The sequence below is a fragment of the Syngnathus floridae genome, chromosome 2 (assembly GCF_059516105.1).
Source record: "Syngnathus floridae isolate MCC-2025c chromosome 2, RoL_Sflo_1.0, whole genome shotgun sequence".
In the NCBI taxonomy this organism is placed as follows: Eukaryota; Metazoa; Chordata; class Actinopteri; order Syngnathiformes; family Syngnathidae; genus Syngnathus; species Syngnathus floridae.
The window spans coordinates 6,984,349-7,000,092 of record NC_142414.1 but is presented as its reverse complement, the minus strand read 5'-3'; the positions used below and the strand labels follow the sequence as shown (position 1 = coordinate 7,000,092).

The 15,744-nt window shown below is 43.9% G+C and overlaps 1 protein-coding gene across 2 annotated transcripts in view; it reads right to left on the bottom strand.

Moving 5' to 3' along the window:
- Nucleotides 1–15,744, bottom strand: part of acot7 (acyl-CoA thioesterase 7) — a 37,909-nt gene that overhangs the window by 12,610 nt on the left and 9,555 nt on the right. Inside the window, exons 1-6 of one of the 2 annotated variants that reach the window (XM_088369998.1) lie at nucleotides 13,661–13,752; nucleotides 12,791–12,908; nucleotides 11,581–11,737; nucleotides 2,275–2,366; nucleotides 1,735–1,843; nucleotides 1,526–1,612 (exon numbers count right to left, since the gene is read on the bottom strand). In XM_088369998.1, coding sequence (XP_088226124.1) covers nucleotides 1,526–1,612; nucleotides 1,735–1,843; nucleotides 2,275–2,366; nucleotides 11,581–11,737; nucleotides 12,791–12,908; nucleotides 13,661–13,737 — 640 coding nt within the window. In that variant the 5' untranslated portion in view covers nucleotides 13,738–13,752. Of the gene's footprint in view, nucleotides 1–1,525; nucleotides 1,613–1,734; nucleotides 1,844–2,274; nucleotides 2,367–11,580; nucleotides 11,738–12,790; nucleotides 12,909–13,660; nucleotides 13,753–15,744 lie in introns of those variants that run through there. The other variant, XM_088369997.1, reaches the window with a different exon arrangement.

The following is a 15,744-nucleotide window of genomic DNA, read 5'->3' as shown; positions in this document are numbered from 1 at the left end:
CTCCGCAGAGCGGAGGGGAAACATACAGAAAATGATTAGTTTGTATTGTCAAATAGAAGTACATTTCCTCAAGCAAGAGAGGCGGAAAGGGGGAGCAAAAGGGAGGCTGCCTGACCTGACTCGTGCTTATGTAAACAAAACAAGTGTAGTGCAAGCAGCAGCACTGAGCAACGGGGAACATTGCCCTAATGAGCAATAGCATGTATAAAGACGGTGTGCGTTGCATGAGTCTTAATTGGACAGATGTCTCAGCAAGCTCTCAAAATTAAAAAGCCAAGTATGACACGTGTAACGTTTATCTGTCCCGCCTTGTTTGCTTCGATCTCTCTGGTCCCTGCCCTCCATGCGCTCTCTCTTGTTCATCTCGCTCACATCTCTCCTGTTGTCCTCGTGATATAGGCAGAAATGCCAACAGCACCCAAAATGGCATATGGTCAGAAGCATTTGGATACACCACTTCATCAAATAATTAGTATGCCACCAGTAGATATGTAAAGGCATGCCCTTATTTCTTTCTGCACAACACATTTGTGCTGGCATTTTGTACTCGACAGCTCAAATCAAAGGTTATGTTCAAACACATTTCTTTCAAGAGTTAACGTAACTCCAGTGTATACAGTACTGCACGGTCAGAAGCCAAAGCCGTATTCTCCTGCTGATTACTATAAGCTACAACTTGTGGGGGAAAAAAAAAGACTACACTTTCATTTAGTAGCATCACTCTCTTTATGTTTATGTTGTGTCAAAACTATTTGACTGCAGTGGGTGAATTGTGTGCATTTGTTTAAGAATTGGGTTTGCATAGACGCTAGAGACAGCCAAACTCTGTAGTCTGCCAATCAATGTGAGAGCAAATGAGTTGATAAAAAATGCACCCTGCATGACACCCTGCTGCTATATCTTCCAAATGTTTAGTTACTGCTGTATTTCATTGATCTCCAGAGGAATATCTGATCCATAAATTAAGCCGCAAACTCGCCGCAATATGCATATTTTAGGTCTTAAATGAACCGCCGGGTCGAAAGCCAAGTGTGGATACGTTGAGATACGGCTAGTCCAAAAGGCATAAGTCAGCCTTTTTTTTTTTCCAACAAGCTGTCTAAACTGCTACCCAATAAATATGAAGTGTTAGGACCTCTTTGGGGAGTGGCTATAAATGCGTCAAAAGGATTGGGGACCAATAAATCACAAGGCAACTAAAGTGCAAACTATGGGTGATTAAATCACATTGCTGTATGTGGTATTGAATGAGATTAAGCTGTGTCCTAGGTGATACTGTTCTGCTTTAGTCATGCAGGTGGTGGTAATGTTAATTTTAGAAGTGGGTGCAAATTGCCAAAATCACTGTGATATCACGTGCTGAAACAATATCAATGACATCATCGTTTGATTGATTTTAACTCGACTTTCGTTATTTACAGTCGATGGAAACAAATTGAAAATAGTCACTCAAGCCCTAGTAGTTGTTTTACATGCTGGCCTTTGTCAGCCGTGTGGAATGAGTAGGGCAAGCCAATGAACTCACCTCCATGAACATAGTCGTGGAGTGTGCAGTCGGAGGGACCCACCAGATGGATCAGGCTGGACTGACTGAAGCCAACGGTGTGCTTTTCTGTAATGCAGCACAACAATCCATTAGAGTACATTTTGCTGCCACTGTTTGCATGACCATTTTAGGACTACTTAATTTTGTCTTTTTAGAACCAATTATGTTCTTCTAAGTGAGTCTGTTACCTGGCTTGGATGGAGGTGGCACAACTTCAACCAAATCATTGGTTTTGAGTCTGGCTGTCTTCTGAGCCTCGTAGCGCTTCCGACCCTCTGCCTCTTGTTCTGCGTCAAACTACGCATACATTTGTGATGGAAAAATTGATGCCATGTGATGTTTTGCGTTGCTATGCAATCGTGTAATGAACCTATTCATTTACACCTGTTCTTCACATATGAAGCTCCAACCTCTCCTTTACCTTGCATGTGGTGTGTACATTGTGTCAAGATAGCAAAGAATGATCTATGAATTGCTCTTGATGACAGAGGGAACTGCTTCTACGTATATCATAAGACTATTTTGTGATGTGAAGCAAAGATGAGGGCGATTATCCTTGCTAGGGACATGGATGAGCTAGAGTCTATCTCAGCGGATTTTGGGCAAGAGGCAGGGTTATTTCAAATGTTGCGTGACCATTTCTTGATCAGCTGGCCTCTCCGTGAAAGATAGGAGCCTGGAGAAATGCCAAAGTTTGGTTGATTAAGGTCAGGGCATCTGAAATTTACCTTGATAGGCGGCACCTCCATGATCTTGTCGACATTCTGCAGAGAGCAGGGTACGTACCATAGCACGGCCCTGTTGACCAGCTTTTTGGCACCTGCAGTCAGACAGAAAAAGGTCAACGTCTTCTCCCCAAGGAAAATGTCATTGAGAGTCAGGAAGCTTTCTTCCCTCAATATGTTTTGAAACTAATAAATGAATTGGGCAGCTCGTGCAACGTAATCATTGATTGGCGGTGAGAGAAGCCTGTTGACAGCTGCAACAAGTAAAAATGTTGACTACTAAAAATTGATGTACGTGCAATGAAGTGGAGAAATAATTCCTAAACTTTGAAGAGAATTAGGTGGAGAACTATATGGACATCTTGAAATATGTATCTTTGTATGCAGTTTCAAGATTCAAGATTCAAGAGTTTTTTATTCGCCATGTTTGAGCGTGCCAAACAAGGAATTTGACTTCAGTAAATCACAGCCTCTGTTCAACATTTAGGTGACTAACAACAACACTCAGGACATGTGAAGAACGAAAGATATTCTCAAACATCCCCTGATCTGAAACTCCCAAGAGGGCAAGGAAAAACTCAAAACTCCAGCTAGGGGAAATGAGAAACCTTGAGAAAAGACCACAGATGGGAGGGTCCCTCTTCTAGGAGACCAGGCTGCAATGGATGCAGAGAGGACACATAGTACAAACAGTGTAGACAAAAAAGGTGTGGAAAGCAGGATGTTATAAATATAATAGAATTTTCAAGAGGTAAGATAAACTGGTTGAAATTTTAATAATATCCACTGGACATCATTAGAATCAGACATCATTCTTAATAGAAAATAAACTTGAGAATTGCAGAGTGGCGGGGTCACTTTTTTGGTCTTGTGATAAACTACTTGTAACAAAAGGCCAAACAAGTCTCTTGTCAAAATCGACATTAAAAGGAGCTCAAGCTCACATGATCTCCTATGTCGGTTAGTTCCAATACACATAAAATTTAGGGGGAGGTGAAATGTTCCATCTGCCTTGCAGCACCAAGAGGCAGAAGATCAGAAAACAAACCTTGTAAAAATCACTTCTCAAAGCAATCAGGCGGAGAGGTTGTCATGGTGATATCTGCTCTATTCTCCCGACACTTACCTAGGGTGACCAGATTTGGGTTTCTGAAAAAGAGGACACCTTTTTTTGGGAGGGAGCGTTGTCATTTTTAGGGGGCGGGGTCATTTTTGTGGGGTGGGGGGTCATTTGTGTCATATGTTATGACAAAAATGATATATAAAATAACAAAAACCTATTTACACTAACACTAACTAGTTTTATAGTGGTACACTAAGTAAAAAAAGACAAACGGAATACGGCCATCGGTGCAGCATTTGAAGAAGAAAAAAGGGCTCGTCTTCAGTCCTCCTCTTGCGTAGCAAAGTGACTATATTGGAGGAGAAGGGCGTGACTTTGCGAACAATACAGAAAAACCTGGAATTGAGTGAAATGGAACGGAGTGGCAATTCTATTGACAATGTACTGTACATGTATTATGTTAGGGCAGGGGTCGGCAACCCGCGGCTCCAGAGCCGCATGCGGCTCTTTAGCACCCCCTTAGCGGATCCCTGGAATTTTTGCAAAAATGCATGAAAATGGAAAAATACTTTTTTTTATTGTTTTTGTTTTTTTTAATATGGTTTTTAAATGGTAACACGACACAACCATACTTATGCTGTAAAAATGTATGTAGTAAATATATTAAAAAATACTGAATTTAAGAATGACGCCAAATAGCAAAATTGCGTCATATCCTGCGACACAGCACAGGTGATTTGTAAACAGGTGTGTGAATGATGGGCCATGTATTCAAAAGGCAAAAAGAGAAAGATTGCTGATGAGAACAGAGGTTTTAAGAAAGAATGGAGTCAACTATTTGTTTTCATTGCCAATGCTGAAGCATTGCCTGCATGTTTGATTTGCAATGGGAAGTTGTCAAATAACAAGAGCAATTTGGAGTGACATTTTCAGCTAAAGCATGCTATATTTGATGCCGATCACCCAGTTGGAACTGAGAACTGTGAAATTTGAGGACCGAAAAAACTGTTTCAAGAAGTGGATTGCATCTCCAAACTCTACTACTGCTGCAAGTTTTGTTGCAGCCCCGGAGATAATAAAGCGTGGAAAACCATTCACCGATGGCGAGTACATGAAGGATTCATTCATTAAAATATCAGTGCCTATTTTTGGACTTCAGAAACAAAACCGAGATCATTCGGAAAATTAAAGACATGCCTCTCCGCACAAACAATATCACCGATCAGCAGATCAAGGACATCAATTCAGCTCCAGCTTTCTCAATTGCCTATGATGGATGAGTCGTGTGACGTGATTGATATCGAACAGACAGTGCTGCTATGCAGGTACGTGAACTCTAATGGGCCGCAAGAAGAAATGATCAAATTAACACCACTATTTTTCTTTAAATTATTTTAATAGTAGGCATACAACTTATGTATTGACAGTCTATGTTGCATTTGACTTTGACTTTATAAAAGGCTTTTAGATTTTTGCGGCTCCAGACAGGTATTTTCTTTGTTTTTTTGGGCCAATATGGCTCTTTGAACATTTTGGGTTGCCTAACCCTGTGTGAGGGTTATATTATGTTTGAGGTAGTCCAAAAGAATCCCAGACAATTTTTGAAATTCCCCCCCGGACGTTTTCTTAGGGCTCAAAAGTAGGACATGTCCGGGAAAAAGAGGACGTCTGGTCACCCTAATTTACAAATTTACTAACTGTGAGAACTGGAAGCTGTTATGAGTAGTTCGGTAAACAGACAAGGTGGTCTGATGGTGTCTTATTTAGGGAGAGTATCTGATGAAAATGTAAAAAAATAAAACCTTCTGCTAACACGTAACAAGATAAGAGAAACACGAAAATGGACTATCATGACACAAAAGCATTATGTGCACTGTGACAATATGGCTTAAAGCAGACTGAGTAGCATTTGCATCTTACGTCCGAGTTAGAACTGCGCTGACAGCCGGGCAGCGTTACCATGCCAACCGCGCTTTTCTCCTCCTCCATTCATTGGCTCCCGCCCTTGTCAGCGGCCAGGAAGTTGCCCACAGGAGAAAGAGTCCCATTTACATATCCTTGACTCTACTCAGACTGTTCTGAGTCCAGTCTATTATTAGCCACTGCTGGACAATTTAAGTGAACTGTGTTTAGGATGGAGGAGGGGGAGAGAGGGTTGAAGTAGGTAGTTGTTGAGGAGCATTCCCAGATGACCTTTTCGCCAGAACCTTATCAGGGAACTGATGTTCGAGTTTGTCGCTCCACATTGAATGACAACAATGTCAATGTTTGACCAGTTGCCCTTTCAATAGCAGCGCTAGTGTGCTCGCCGAAGCAGCATGATGGCCTCATTAAGGTTACGGTTCGTGCACACTGTTGTTAAAATTCTGCATCTGGGAATTCATCCAGAAATACATTTGCGGAGGCCCGGCTTGTATTCTGGTGTACTTCTTCGCAAAGAGAAATGTTGGGGTTCTTCCACAGCCAACTATTCGAAGCATACTTTTATCCTTTATGGCCTTGGCTTTGTGCGCTGGGACATGGTCATGCTGGAAGAGGAAATTGTCTTCTTCAAGCTGTTTCAACTTATTTAGAAACATATAGTTATGCTAAATGCCTTCTTTAGGGCAAAATTGAACAGTTATTAATTAAAGTGGGAGTTTTCATTAGTCATTTATTCATTTTTAACAAAACCACCGCCCCTGAGGAGGAACCGCCTATTAGACACAGAAGACGCGACAGATGAAGTGGCAATCGTTTGTGCAAAGGGAGTAGTTTTCAAATATGACTGCCTGATAACAAAACACTCTTGTCTTATATTGGACATCACTGTATTGTGCAAGTCTTTTGTATTTGGACACTAGTCGGTGTAGTGTAAACATTTCTTTGGGCCATTTCAATTCCAATTACGTTTTGTTTTCTTTTACATTTGCCGTTTGGGGACACCGCAGCATTATGTGTTCCCATGTTTGCCTGTGCATTAATCCAGGCCCACTTTGAAAGCATTAACTCCTCCTTGTACTTGGAAGTAATTATGGGATTTTAATTATTGCCCTTGTGCGGATATACCACCCCCCAGAGCTCTTTTTGAATCATTCAATCACCATAAAGGAATTAGTCACTATTCCAGACAGGTGTTGACATTATTTAACTCATAATTATTTAAACTTGTTTCTCTGCCCCATAGTGTTTGCAGGACAAGCAGTACACAGTATGAGTGTTTTGTCGTCAATGTAATCTATCAGCTGTTTGCAGCCCCTCCAGCTTCATGTTGCTGCTCTCGCCCTCTCCAAATTCAACCCTTCCCCTGCTTTATCCACTTCATATAGTTTTAGGACAACTGTCTCTAACTTTGTCTGCCTTATATTATCTGCTTTGTCACTCATGCAGGAGTTTTCGAAGCATGTAGAAAAATAACCATTAGCACCTCCTGCACAGAGTGTTCCAGGCTGAGGGATCAAAAACGCACATTTTCCCACTGAGCTATGCGAGGCCAAAATTACTTTAAACCGAGGCACACTTTGGTCTGATGGGACCAGATGATTTCGAGCCAGAAGTTTTTGCCAATGAAATGTAAGGCTCGCCAGACGTTTTGCCATTTTTACATGGAAATGTAAGGTGTTCACATTTGGATACCTGAAATGTCTATCACGACATGCATGGTTACATTCAAGCATAATGAGTTTTTTAAATGCGCCTTTATCGGCTCGCAAAGCTAACATTCCGAGTGTGCAGTTGAATGAACCATCAGGTTGTCATGCTTATTTTAAGCCTCACCCATAATGCATTGCTCCCAGCTGTGTCTATGCATGCGTATGCTGAACGCGCGGAAGAGGGGGGGTTACAATTTGTGTATACAGTGTTTATGCAAATGCATGCCTGAGTGTGCATGTGATGTCAGCATTATTACCCCCCAGTGTTTGTGCATACCGATTGTGTGCTGTCATTGGTGAACGGTAATCAAAAGCCTGATTGTGTGTGTTGTGGAGACCACGTTTGTTGTAACTATGTGTAATTCAGAATGTGAGACTTGGTTATTTTACGTGCCATTACTGTATGTGCGCAGTTGCAAATTTGTGTGCATGTGTGAGTGACTGCGCATCTGTGAGTGCGCATGTGCGTTGTGCACAGCGGGGACAATCATCACGGCTTGTGCCCACAGTAGGCAGGCTCCCCCTGGGGGGCCGTGACTGAGGCCTGCCTGATGAGATCCTGCCTGACTGACTGTGGAACCTGGGTGCCTGCCTCCTCCACCACACATAATAACATATAATACATGCAACCATAGAGCCTAATCTAACGCATATTTGAATGTATGTATATACAGATATTGCACAAGCAAAGTGATTTACATGAAGCAAAGTAATAAACCTTAAAAAGAGACTATACACAATATTTTCTATCAAAGTGTTGTTTGAATATTCAAGACACTAATGGGAAAGGTCCTCTCTCTAGATGTGAGACATCTTTTTGATTTCTATGCGTGTATATGTGCGTCCTTGTGTGTGTGTGTGTGTGTGTGTGTGTGCGTGCGTGCGCGCGTGCGTGCGTGCATGCGTGTGTGCGTGTGTGCGCGTGAGATGTGTTCAGGTACACCCACTTGGCATCCATGTGTGACTAGACCACAGTGTGGGGGACCTGATGCTAAGCCGACATGACAGAAGCAAATAATGTCTGCTCCCGTTATCTTCTCTTCCCCCTCGGCCCTGCAGGAACCTTTTAAAGGGCCAAACACTGATACAAACACACATGCACAGAGATGCACATATGTACAGTATGCCGTAGATATGAGCCGTGTACCAACTGCACACATATGTATGCCCATGATACATGATGTTGCACTATCCAAAATTCTAAGAATGAGTACTCTGTACTAGTTTTGCAACGCTGAAACTACCTGAATAGTATACAATTGCACTTGAAGCACAATTGTTTCGAGGTCAAATGCTGCATTCAAGATTTCTGAGAAATCTCAAAATTTTTGTTTGGAGCTAACAAGGTCAAATTGGGCTGTGTGTAAGTGATTTGTTTGCTTTGTAAATTGAGCACTTAGACCATTTAAAAACATAAATCCAAGTTAATAAGTAGGAACTCTTTTGAGCAGCATTTAATTCAGGATACAATCATTGCACACAACTCGAAACGGACCCTCAGATGCTATTGCATGAACTTGTGAGGCGTCTCCTGGCCAGTCCACACATATTTTCAAACACAACTGTGGTGAGCGGGTGTTGCCATGGCAATGTCATAGACATAGCTGGTTTCCTTATTACAAGACATCATGCTACCAAAATGATTGTGAAACTGACATTTTAACTTAAAACAAATGAAATGCATATGTGGTTTACACGTAAAAATTAAAGAGTGAAAATTCATCTTACTTTTGAATTTCAACTATGATTATAACTGAGATATTGTCACCATAAGATGCCTTAAAGACTAAAAAATGTTGGGATTTCCACATTGAATGTTATATTCACTGTATTACGATGTCTCGATTGCACCAACACGCCTTCCATTGAGGAAGCAGAGCTTGGGGACTCTCCTCTGGTGCTGAAGCTACAGAGGTGGTTTTAAACCGCTCGGTAGCAGAGCCCCAGAGATGGATGAGAGTTCCTAAAGGCTCTGGATCAGTGGTTCTTAACCTTTTAGGAGGTACCAAACCCCATCAGGTTCATATGTGCATTCACCGAACCCCTCTTTTACCTGTGTGCTACCGGTGTGTTCGGCCATCCGCGGACGGGGGGGTGCTACCGGTGTGTTCGGCCATCCGCGGACGGCAGGGCGGGGGCGGGGCGGGGCAAGGGCGGGGCAATGACATACCAGCTCTGCCGAACCCCTGAAGCCGACTCATCAAACCCCTGGGGTTCGATCGAACCCAGGTTAAGAACCACTGCTCTGGATGTTGTGGGGCTGTCCTGGCTGACATGCCTCTACAACAGGGGTTTTCAACTGGTTTTGTCCAAGGTACCACCATTATAACCAAGAAGCAACTCAGGGACCACTGTTTTGGCGGGATATTATTTTGTTATGCACCCAAGGAGGGTAGACCTATGCAGACTATTCATTTCTATCAGTGTCTTTATTTTGGGAATCTCAGCTACATTTGACATAATTTGGATGGGTAAATGATTGACAAAATTAGCTGGAAAATAAACCAAGTATAAATAATAAATCAATTCTATTTTTAAAAATGTCATTATTTTCCATTTCCGATTTTGCAGACCACCTACGATACCGCTAGGGACCACTAGAGGGCCGCGGACCATCGGTTGACAAGCCCTGCTCTACAACATGCGTGGACATTGGGGACAGTGTCTATGGATTGGCAGAACAAGGTGGTGTCCCCCTACGCGAGGGTGTGTTCCAACCACAGATGAATCGCACTCCTCAGCGTCCTTGACAAGGTCTATTCAGGGGTGCTGGAGGAGGGTTCATTCGAAGGTTGAATATCAGATTCAGGAGTCTCCTAGACAATTTAGTGTTTTACATGAAAACTAACTCAATTACACAAGGGCTTTCAAGGGTTTTCTAATCATCCATTAGCCTTCTAACACAAGTAGCAAACACAATGGAGCATTTGAACACTGGAGGGTTGGTTGCTGGGAATGGGCCTTTATACACATTCTTCATGACATTTAATGTTTAATGTTATCCTCATTGAAAAATAGAAATTTCTAAGTGACCCCAAACCTTTGAACGGTAGTGTATGCGCAATGTTTATGGTTGGTTTGAGGCCACTGTCATGCACAGGCCCCAGCGTTCCAGATTTCCATATCTCAACGTATGCCATGTTAACCTCTCACTGGAGTAGTACTCTTAATGGCGGTCCTTTTGTGAGTTGGAGTTCAATGATTGCTTCCATGCAATGCACTGGCAGAAATGGACTATATGGCACACCTGTTTTTGACAAGTGATGAATGTATGATGTTCTCCACTCGTCATCTCATATCACCAATGCATGCGTGTCTATCTGCTTCAAACCCAGCAACCAGCCAACCAACCAGTACAAGCCTGTTGCTAGGGCAACAGCTGTCTAGGGGATACTTCTTGTTTCTCACACCTCCTTCATCCTTCTCCTTCTTTTCCAACCCTCACTCAATCTTCTTTCATTCAGTCTTCGGGCCTTGCATTCATCATTGTATCTGTTTGTCATTAATCTAAACTCATTAAAAGTAAAACAAACAGGGTAGTGTAATGCAACAGCATCTACACGGCAATTAAATAATCAGAAAACATTCACAAATATAAATAAAGTAAACCTACGTCATACAAAAGGAAATCTATGTGTGCGTGAGCGTGCGTGAGCATGGGTGCATACGTATGTACTGCCCTCTACTGATCAAACAGGAGAAATGTTACACTACACTTAACTGTACTGTATAATAGGCCTATACGTATTGCATAGTTTGGCTTCAGAATTGCACTACTTGGATTAATTAGAATCAGCGTCTGCGATTGGCAGGCGAACAGTTCAGTGTGCCGCCCAAAGACTGCCACGATGGGCTTCAGCATGCCCGCGATCCTCGTGACGATAAAACGATTCAGAAAATGGATGGATGGACGAAGGGACGGATAGAATGATTGTATTTTAAGGGGTACAAGAACTCATTGACACTAAAAGGTGCTAGTTCGTTTATTTTTAATGTGTATGTTCAATTAAAAAAAGCATTTTTGCCATTCCCATTGCAAAATTCTGTGCACACCAAACTTCAATTTCAATTCCTATTGCATTTATCTGTGAGCTCTCGGCCCAGACAGAAGTGCTGTCAAGCACTTTTTTGCCATTTACATGGCTGAGTGGGCACATCGAGTGACCTAAGTGTGGTACCACTCGTACCACTCGCGGTACGTTGGCTCCCGCTACACAGTGCAATTGTGCATATTTAACATTTCAATTCCTTTGTATTTTATTGGTTTGTTTTAAATATTTATAAAGGTGAAGTTTGTTTATAACATCTAAGAAATTTTAATTGAATCATTGTTGAAGTAGAGGTTTTTTTAAGTGGAGTACCAATGTTCCAACTGTATTGCATTGTGCATACTGCATACTGTAACTTAAATTCGGATATGCGTGTGTATACCTAGGTGTGTTTGAATTCTGCTTATCAGTGAATGCCTGCACACATGAATGGTTGACATTCTTCATATTCTCGCCGGAAGAGGAGGGAAAAAACGAGGCAAAAGGTTAACACTGGTGAGTGGCAGCAGGTCACTCACCCGGCGGGACGACATGTGAATGATGTAATCTAATCTTGGCAAGTTACCTGTGAGGATATTTTCTCCCATGACTTTGACCTGCACTTCCAGCGAGTGTTGTGAGGTGTATGTGATCTCAGCCGTGGCGTGGGCAACCTCCCCGATGAACAAGGGGTACAAGAACTCAGTCTTCTCCACACGAACCAAAACAGCCACGCAGCGGTCCTGTGGAAGGCAGTGCAGCGCAACATTATCATTGATTAACATTTGAAGCAAAGCATGCATAGTTAAGATTTAGCAACTGCATTGATCAGACAAGCAAGGTACCACGATGTCTGAAGATGTATCGTGTGATATCTTAGAGCTCCTTTCAAAGTTACGATTCCAGAAAATAAACAAATGCACTGTTTTCTGTACTGTTTGATGATAATTGTTTGCGAGATTTTTTTACAAAATTGTGAACTGAGTCAGACGAACATTGCATTACAATACATGAAATGGGTTTGGCATATAGTGCAGAACTAATTTATTAGACCAGTCTAACTAAACAAGCAAATACAGATGCTTTAACATGTGTTCAGTGAAGCAGTATTTGCATGTCATATCTGAAGAGAGGCTGAAATGTAAGACATCATCAGAATGTTGTTGAAGGCAAGACAAGATCCAATGATGTCAATCAAAACAGAAGTAGTTCAATGGGTGAAAGACAGACCATGATAATTATCAACAGTCAGTGTTGACGGCCTTTATTCATGTCAATGACTTAGCTGAACTGTTGCTTCTGTTCCATGTTGGAAACGTTTTTATTTCAACCTCCTGTTTTTGTTCAATTGCCATTGCATCAAAAGCATTTAAGCAGATCTTGGGGTCAAAAGGCTTTGCCTTGCAAATGATCTGGCTGGTGTTCTCTCCATCTGTATGTGCTGCTTAACGAAGGCATTCAGAGTGAACATGTGCAGTAGACTGCTTTAGCACCAGCCACTACTTACCAGCTTGATTTCATTTTATACTTGTATGACATTTTTAATTGAAATTTTATATAATGTCCGGATTGGACTGGAAATATTCCAAAGGTTGAAGAGGCTGTTGGTTTAAATAAAGGGATTTAAGACATGGCAAGTCAATGTGCTTTTAGACCAAAGTTGAATACAGAGTCTCATCTAGAGGAGTCAAAAGATAACTACTGGTTCATGAAGCAAATTTGAAGCTTTATTTTCCTACATTGTAGTGCACACTTAAACCAAACTAAAGTAAGTTGATATGGTTGTAACCTCTCACCTCATTCTGTGTGTTGCAGTGTCGCGTGCTAATAATGCATCCTGCCTCCTCAATCATCTTCAGGATGTTGCCACCGTGCACGTTACCGACAATGTTGGCATCATCTGGCCGCATGAGCCTGCAGTAAAAAAGAAAGGGATTAGCACAAATGATGGCCAGTAAGGGCAGTCTTCTGCACGATTTACTCTAATCAGACAATTGATCGTTCACATTTGATTTCACTTGCAAAAATGTTCTGCTTGGTATTCATTTGACTGGTATGTTGCATTAGAGACAAGTTTGAGAGGGAAAGACAATGTGATGCTGACAGGAAAAACAAAGTCACAAGAAACACTATAGGATGTGAATGATGTTGAAAGCTAGCAGTCAATATACCTGATGTGATGCACAATAACAAACCATTCTATGCTAAAGGTTTAGCAGCAGAAAAAAAAATATTACAGTCGGTAGTAACCCAATACATTTATTTATTGTGTCTTTGGAATGATCCCAAGCAAGTAGTTACATGGGTCTGTTTGTTTTCTGAGTCATTTTGTAGTCAGATGTCTCAGATGTCGTACCACAAGTGCTGCCCTTCGAACAGGTCATAGAAACAAGAAAGTTTAAATCTTTACACGATGATGAGTCACATTTACCATCCAACTGACTGGTCCTTGTTTTTTATGAATGACTGAGAACAAAATGACTCATAGTTAGTCACAATAACAATTGCTCCGGCATCGGGAACAGAGGAGCTTATCACAATGCTGACATTTCCATGAAATGACCTTTCATTTAGAAAATATACTTTACAAATGTGCTCCCTCGTAAGATATAAAGGTCACACTGCAATCAAATACGCTATTATAAACAAAGAACTGTGAAGAATACCTGCAGAGGTCATGTTTGAAATTTGCCGTGTCCACTTCACAAGGTACAAATTTCCTCGGAGGCCTGAAACAGCGCATCTTCCAAACCTGACCCTCTCTCGCTTTGTCTTTCTCTAAGCCACTTACATGACGTGTAGATGCTTTCTGCATCCAGGTTTGGGATTTAAAGGCCTGATGTCACTAAGTCGCCATCTCGACTGGTCTAACTGGATAAGAGCCCGCCCGCTGATGAGGTGATAAGATACCAAGCTGACACTAGAGCGACTCGCCGTCAGTGTCGTGTGCCCTGGTTGACAAGGGAATCTCAGGAATCTTGATTGCTTCTGCCAAGAAACTAATCTCTGAGTTGTCTGTCTAAGCCAGAGGTCGGCAACCCAAAATGTTCAAAGAGCCATATTGAACCCCCCCAAAAAAAACATACCTGTCTTTTTATAAGGCAACATAGACTGTCAATACATGAGCTGTTTGCCTACTATTAAAATAATTAAGTGGGCTACAAAGCAAAAAAAGCGACGCAAAACGTCGCCCCTGGATAGCCAGCGGCCAGATCGGCATATTCGCTATCAACTTCATCTAGCAATTTACGGGACTGCCTAGGATGCGCCTGGATGACGCCGGGACCGCCTTGGATGCGCCTGGACCGCCTTGGATGCGCCTGGAGTGCCTTGGATGCACCTGGATGGAGCCAGGACTGCCTTGGATGTGACTGGACGAAGCCAAGACTGCCTTGGATGCGCCTGGTCATAGCCAGGGCTGCCTTGGATGCGCCTGGACAAAGCCAGGACTGACTTGGATGCGTCTGGACAACGCCGGGACCGCCTTAGATGCGCCTTGGATGCGCCTTGGATGCGCCTTGGATGCGCCCAGACTGCCTTGAATGCGCCTGGACGAAGCCAGGAATGCCTTGGATGTGCCTGGATGAAGCCAGGACTGCCTGGACAAAGCCAGGACTGCCTGGAATGCGCCTGGACGAAGCCAGGGCTGCCTTGTATGCGCCTGGAGAAAGCCAGGACTGCCTTGGATGCGTCTGGCCGACCCTGGGACCGCCTTGGATGCGCCTGGACTGCCTTGGATGTGCCTGGACGAAGCCACGAACGCCTTGGATGTGCCTGGACGAAGCCAGGACTGCCTGGACAAAGCCAGTACCGCCTTGGATGCGCTTGGATGTGCCTGGATGAAGCCAGGACGACCTGGACAAAGCCAGGACCGCCTTGGATGCGCCTGAACAAAGCCAGGACCGCCTTGGATGCGCCTGGACGATGCCGGGATCGCCTCGGGTGTGCCTGGACGACGCCGGGACCACTTCGGATGCGCCTGGACAATGCTGGGCCCGCATCGGATGCAACTGAATGAAGCCAGGACTGACTTGGATGCGTCTGGACAACGCCGGGACCGCCTTAGATGCACCTTGGATGCGCCTTGGATGCGCCTTGGATGCGCCCAGACTGCCTTGAATGCGCCTGGACGAAGCCAGGACCGCCTTAAATGTGCCTGGACGAAGCCAGGACTGCCTGGAACAAGCCAAGACTGCCTTGGAAGCGCCCAGACAACGCCAGGACGGCCTTGGTTCCGCCTGGACGAAGCCAAGACTGCCTCAGGTTGCGCCTGGACGACGCCGGGACCGCCTTGGATAAACCTGGACGACACCAGGACTGCCTCGGATGCGCTTGGACGACGCCACGACCGCCTTGGATGCGCCTGAACAAAGCTGGGACAGCCTTGAATGCGCCTGGAGGAAGCCAGGACCTCCTTGGATGCGCCTGGACGAAGCCGGGACCGCCATGGATGCTCCTGGATGAAGCCAGGACCGCATTGGATGCGCCTGGACAAAGCTGGACTGCCGGGACGAAGCCATGACCGCCTTGGATGTGCCTGGGCGAATCCAGGACAGCCTTGGATGCGCCTGGACGACCCCAGGACCGCATTGGATGCGCCTAGACGAAGCCAGGATCTCCTTGGACATGTCTGGACGAAGCCCCAACCGCCTTGGATGCGCCTGGACGAAACCAGGACTGCCTCAGATGTGCCTGGATGAAGCCGCGACCGCCTTGGATGCGCCTGGACAAAACCAGGACTGCCTTGGAT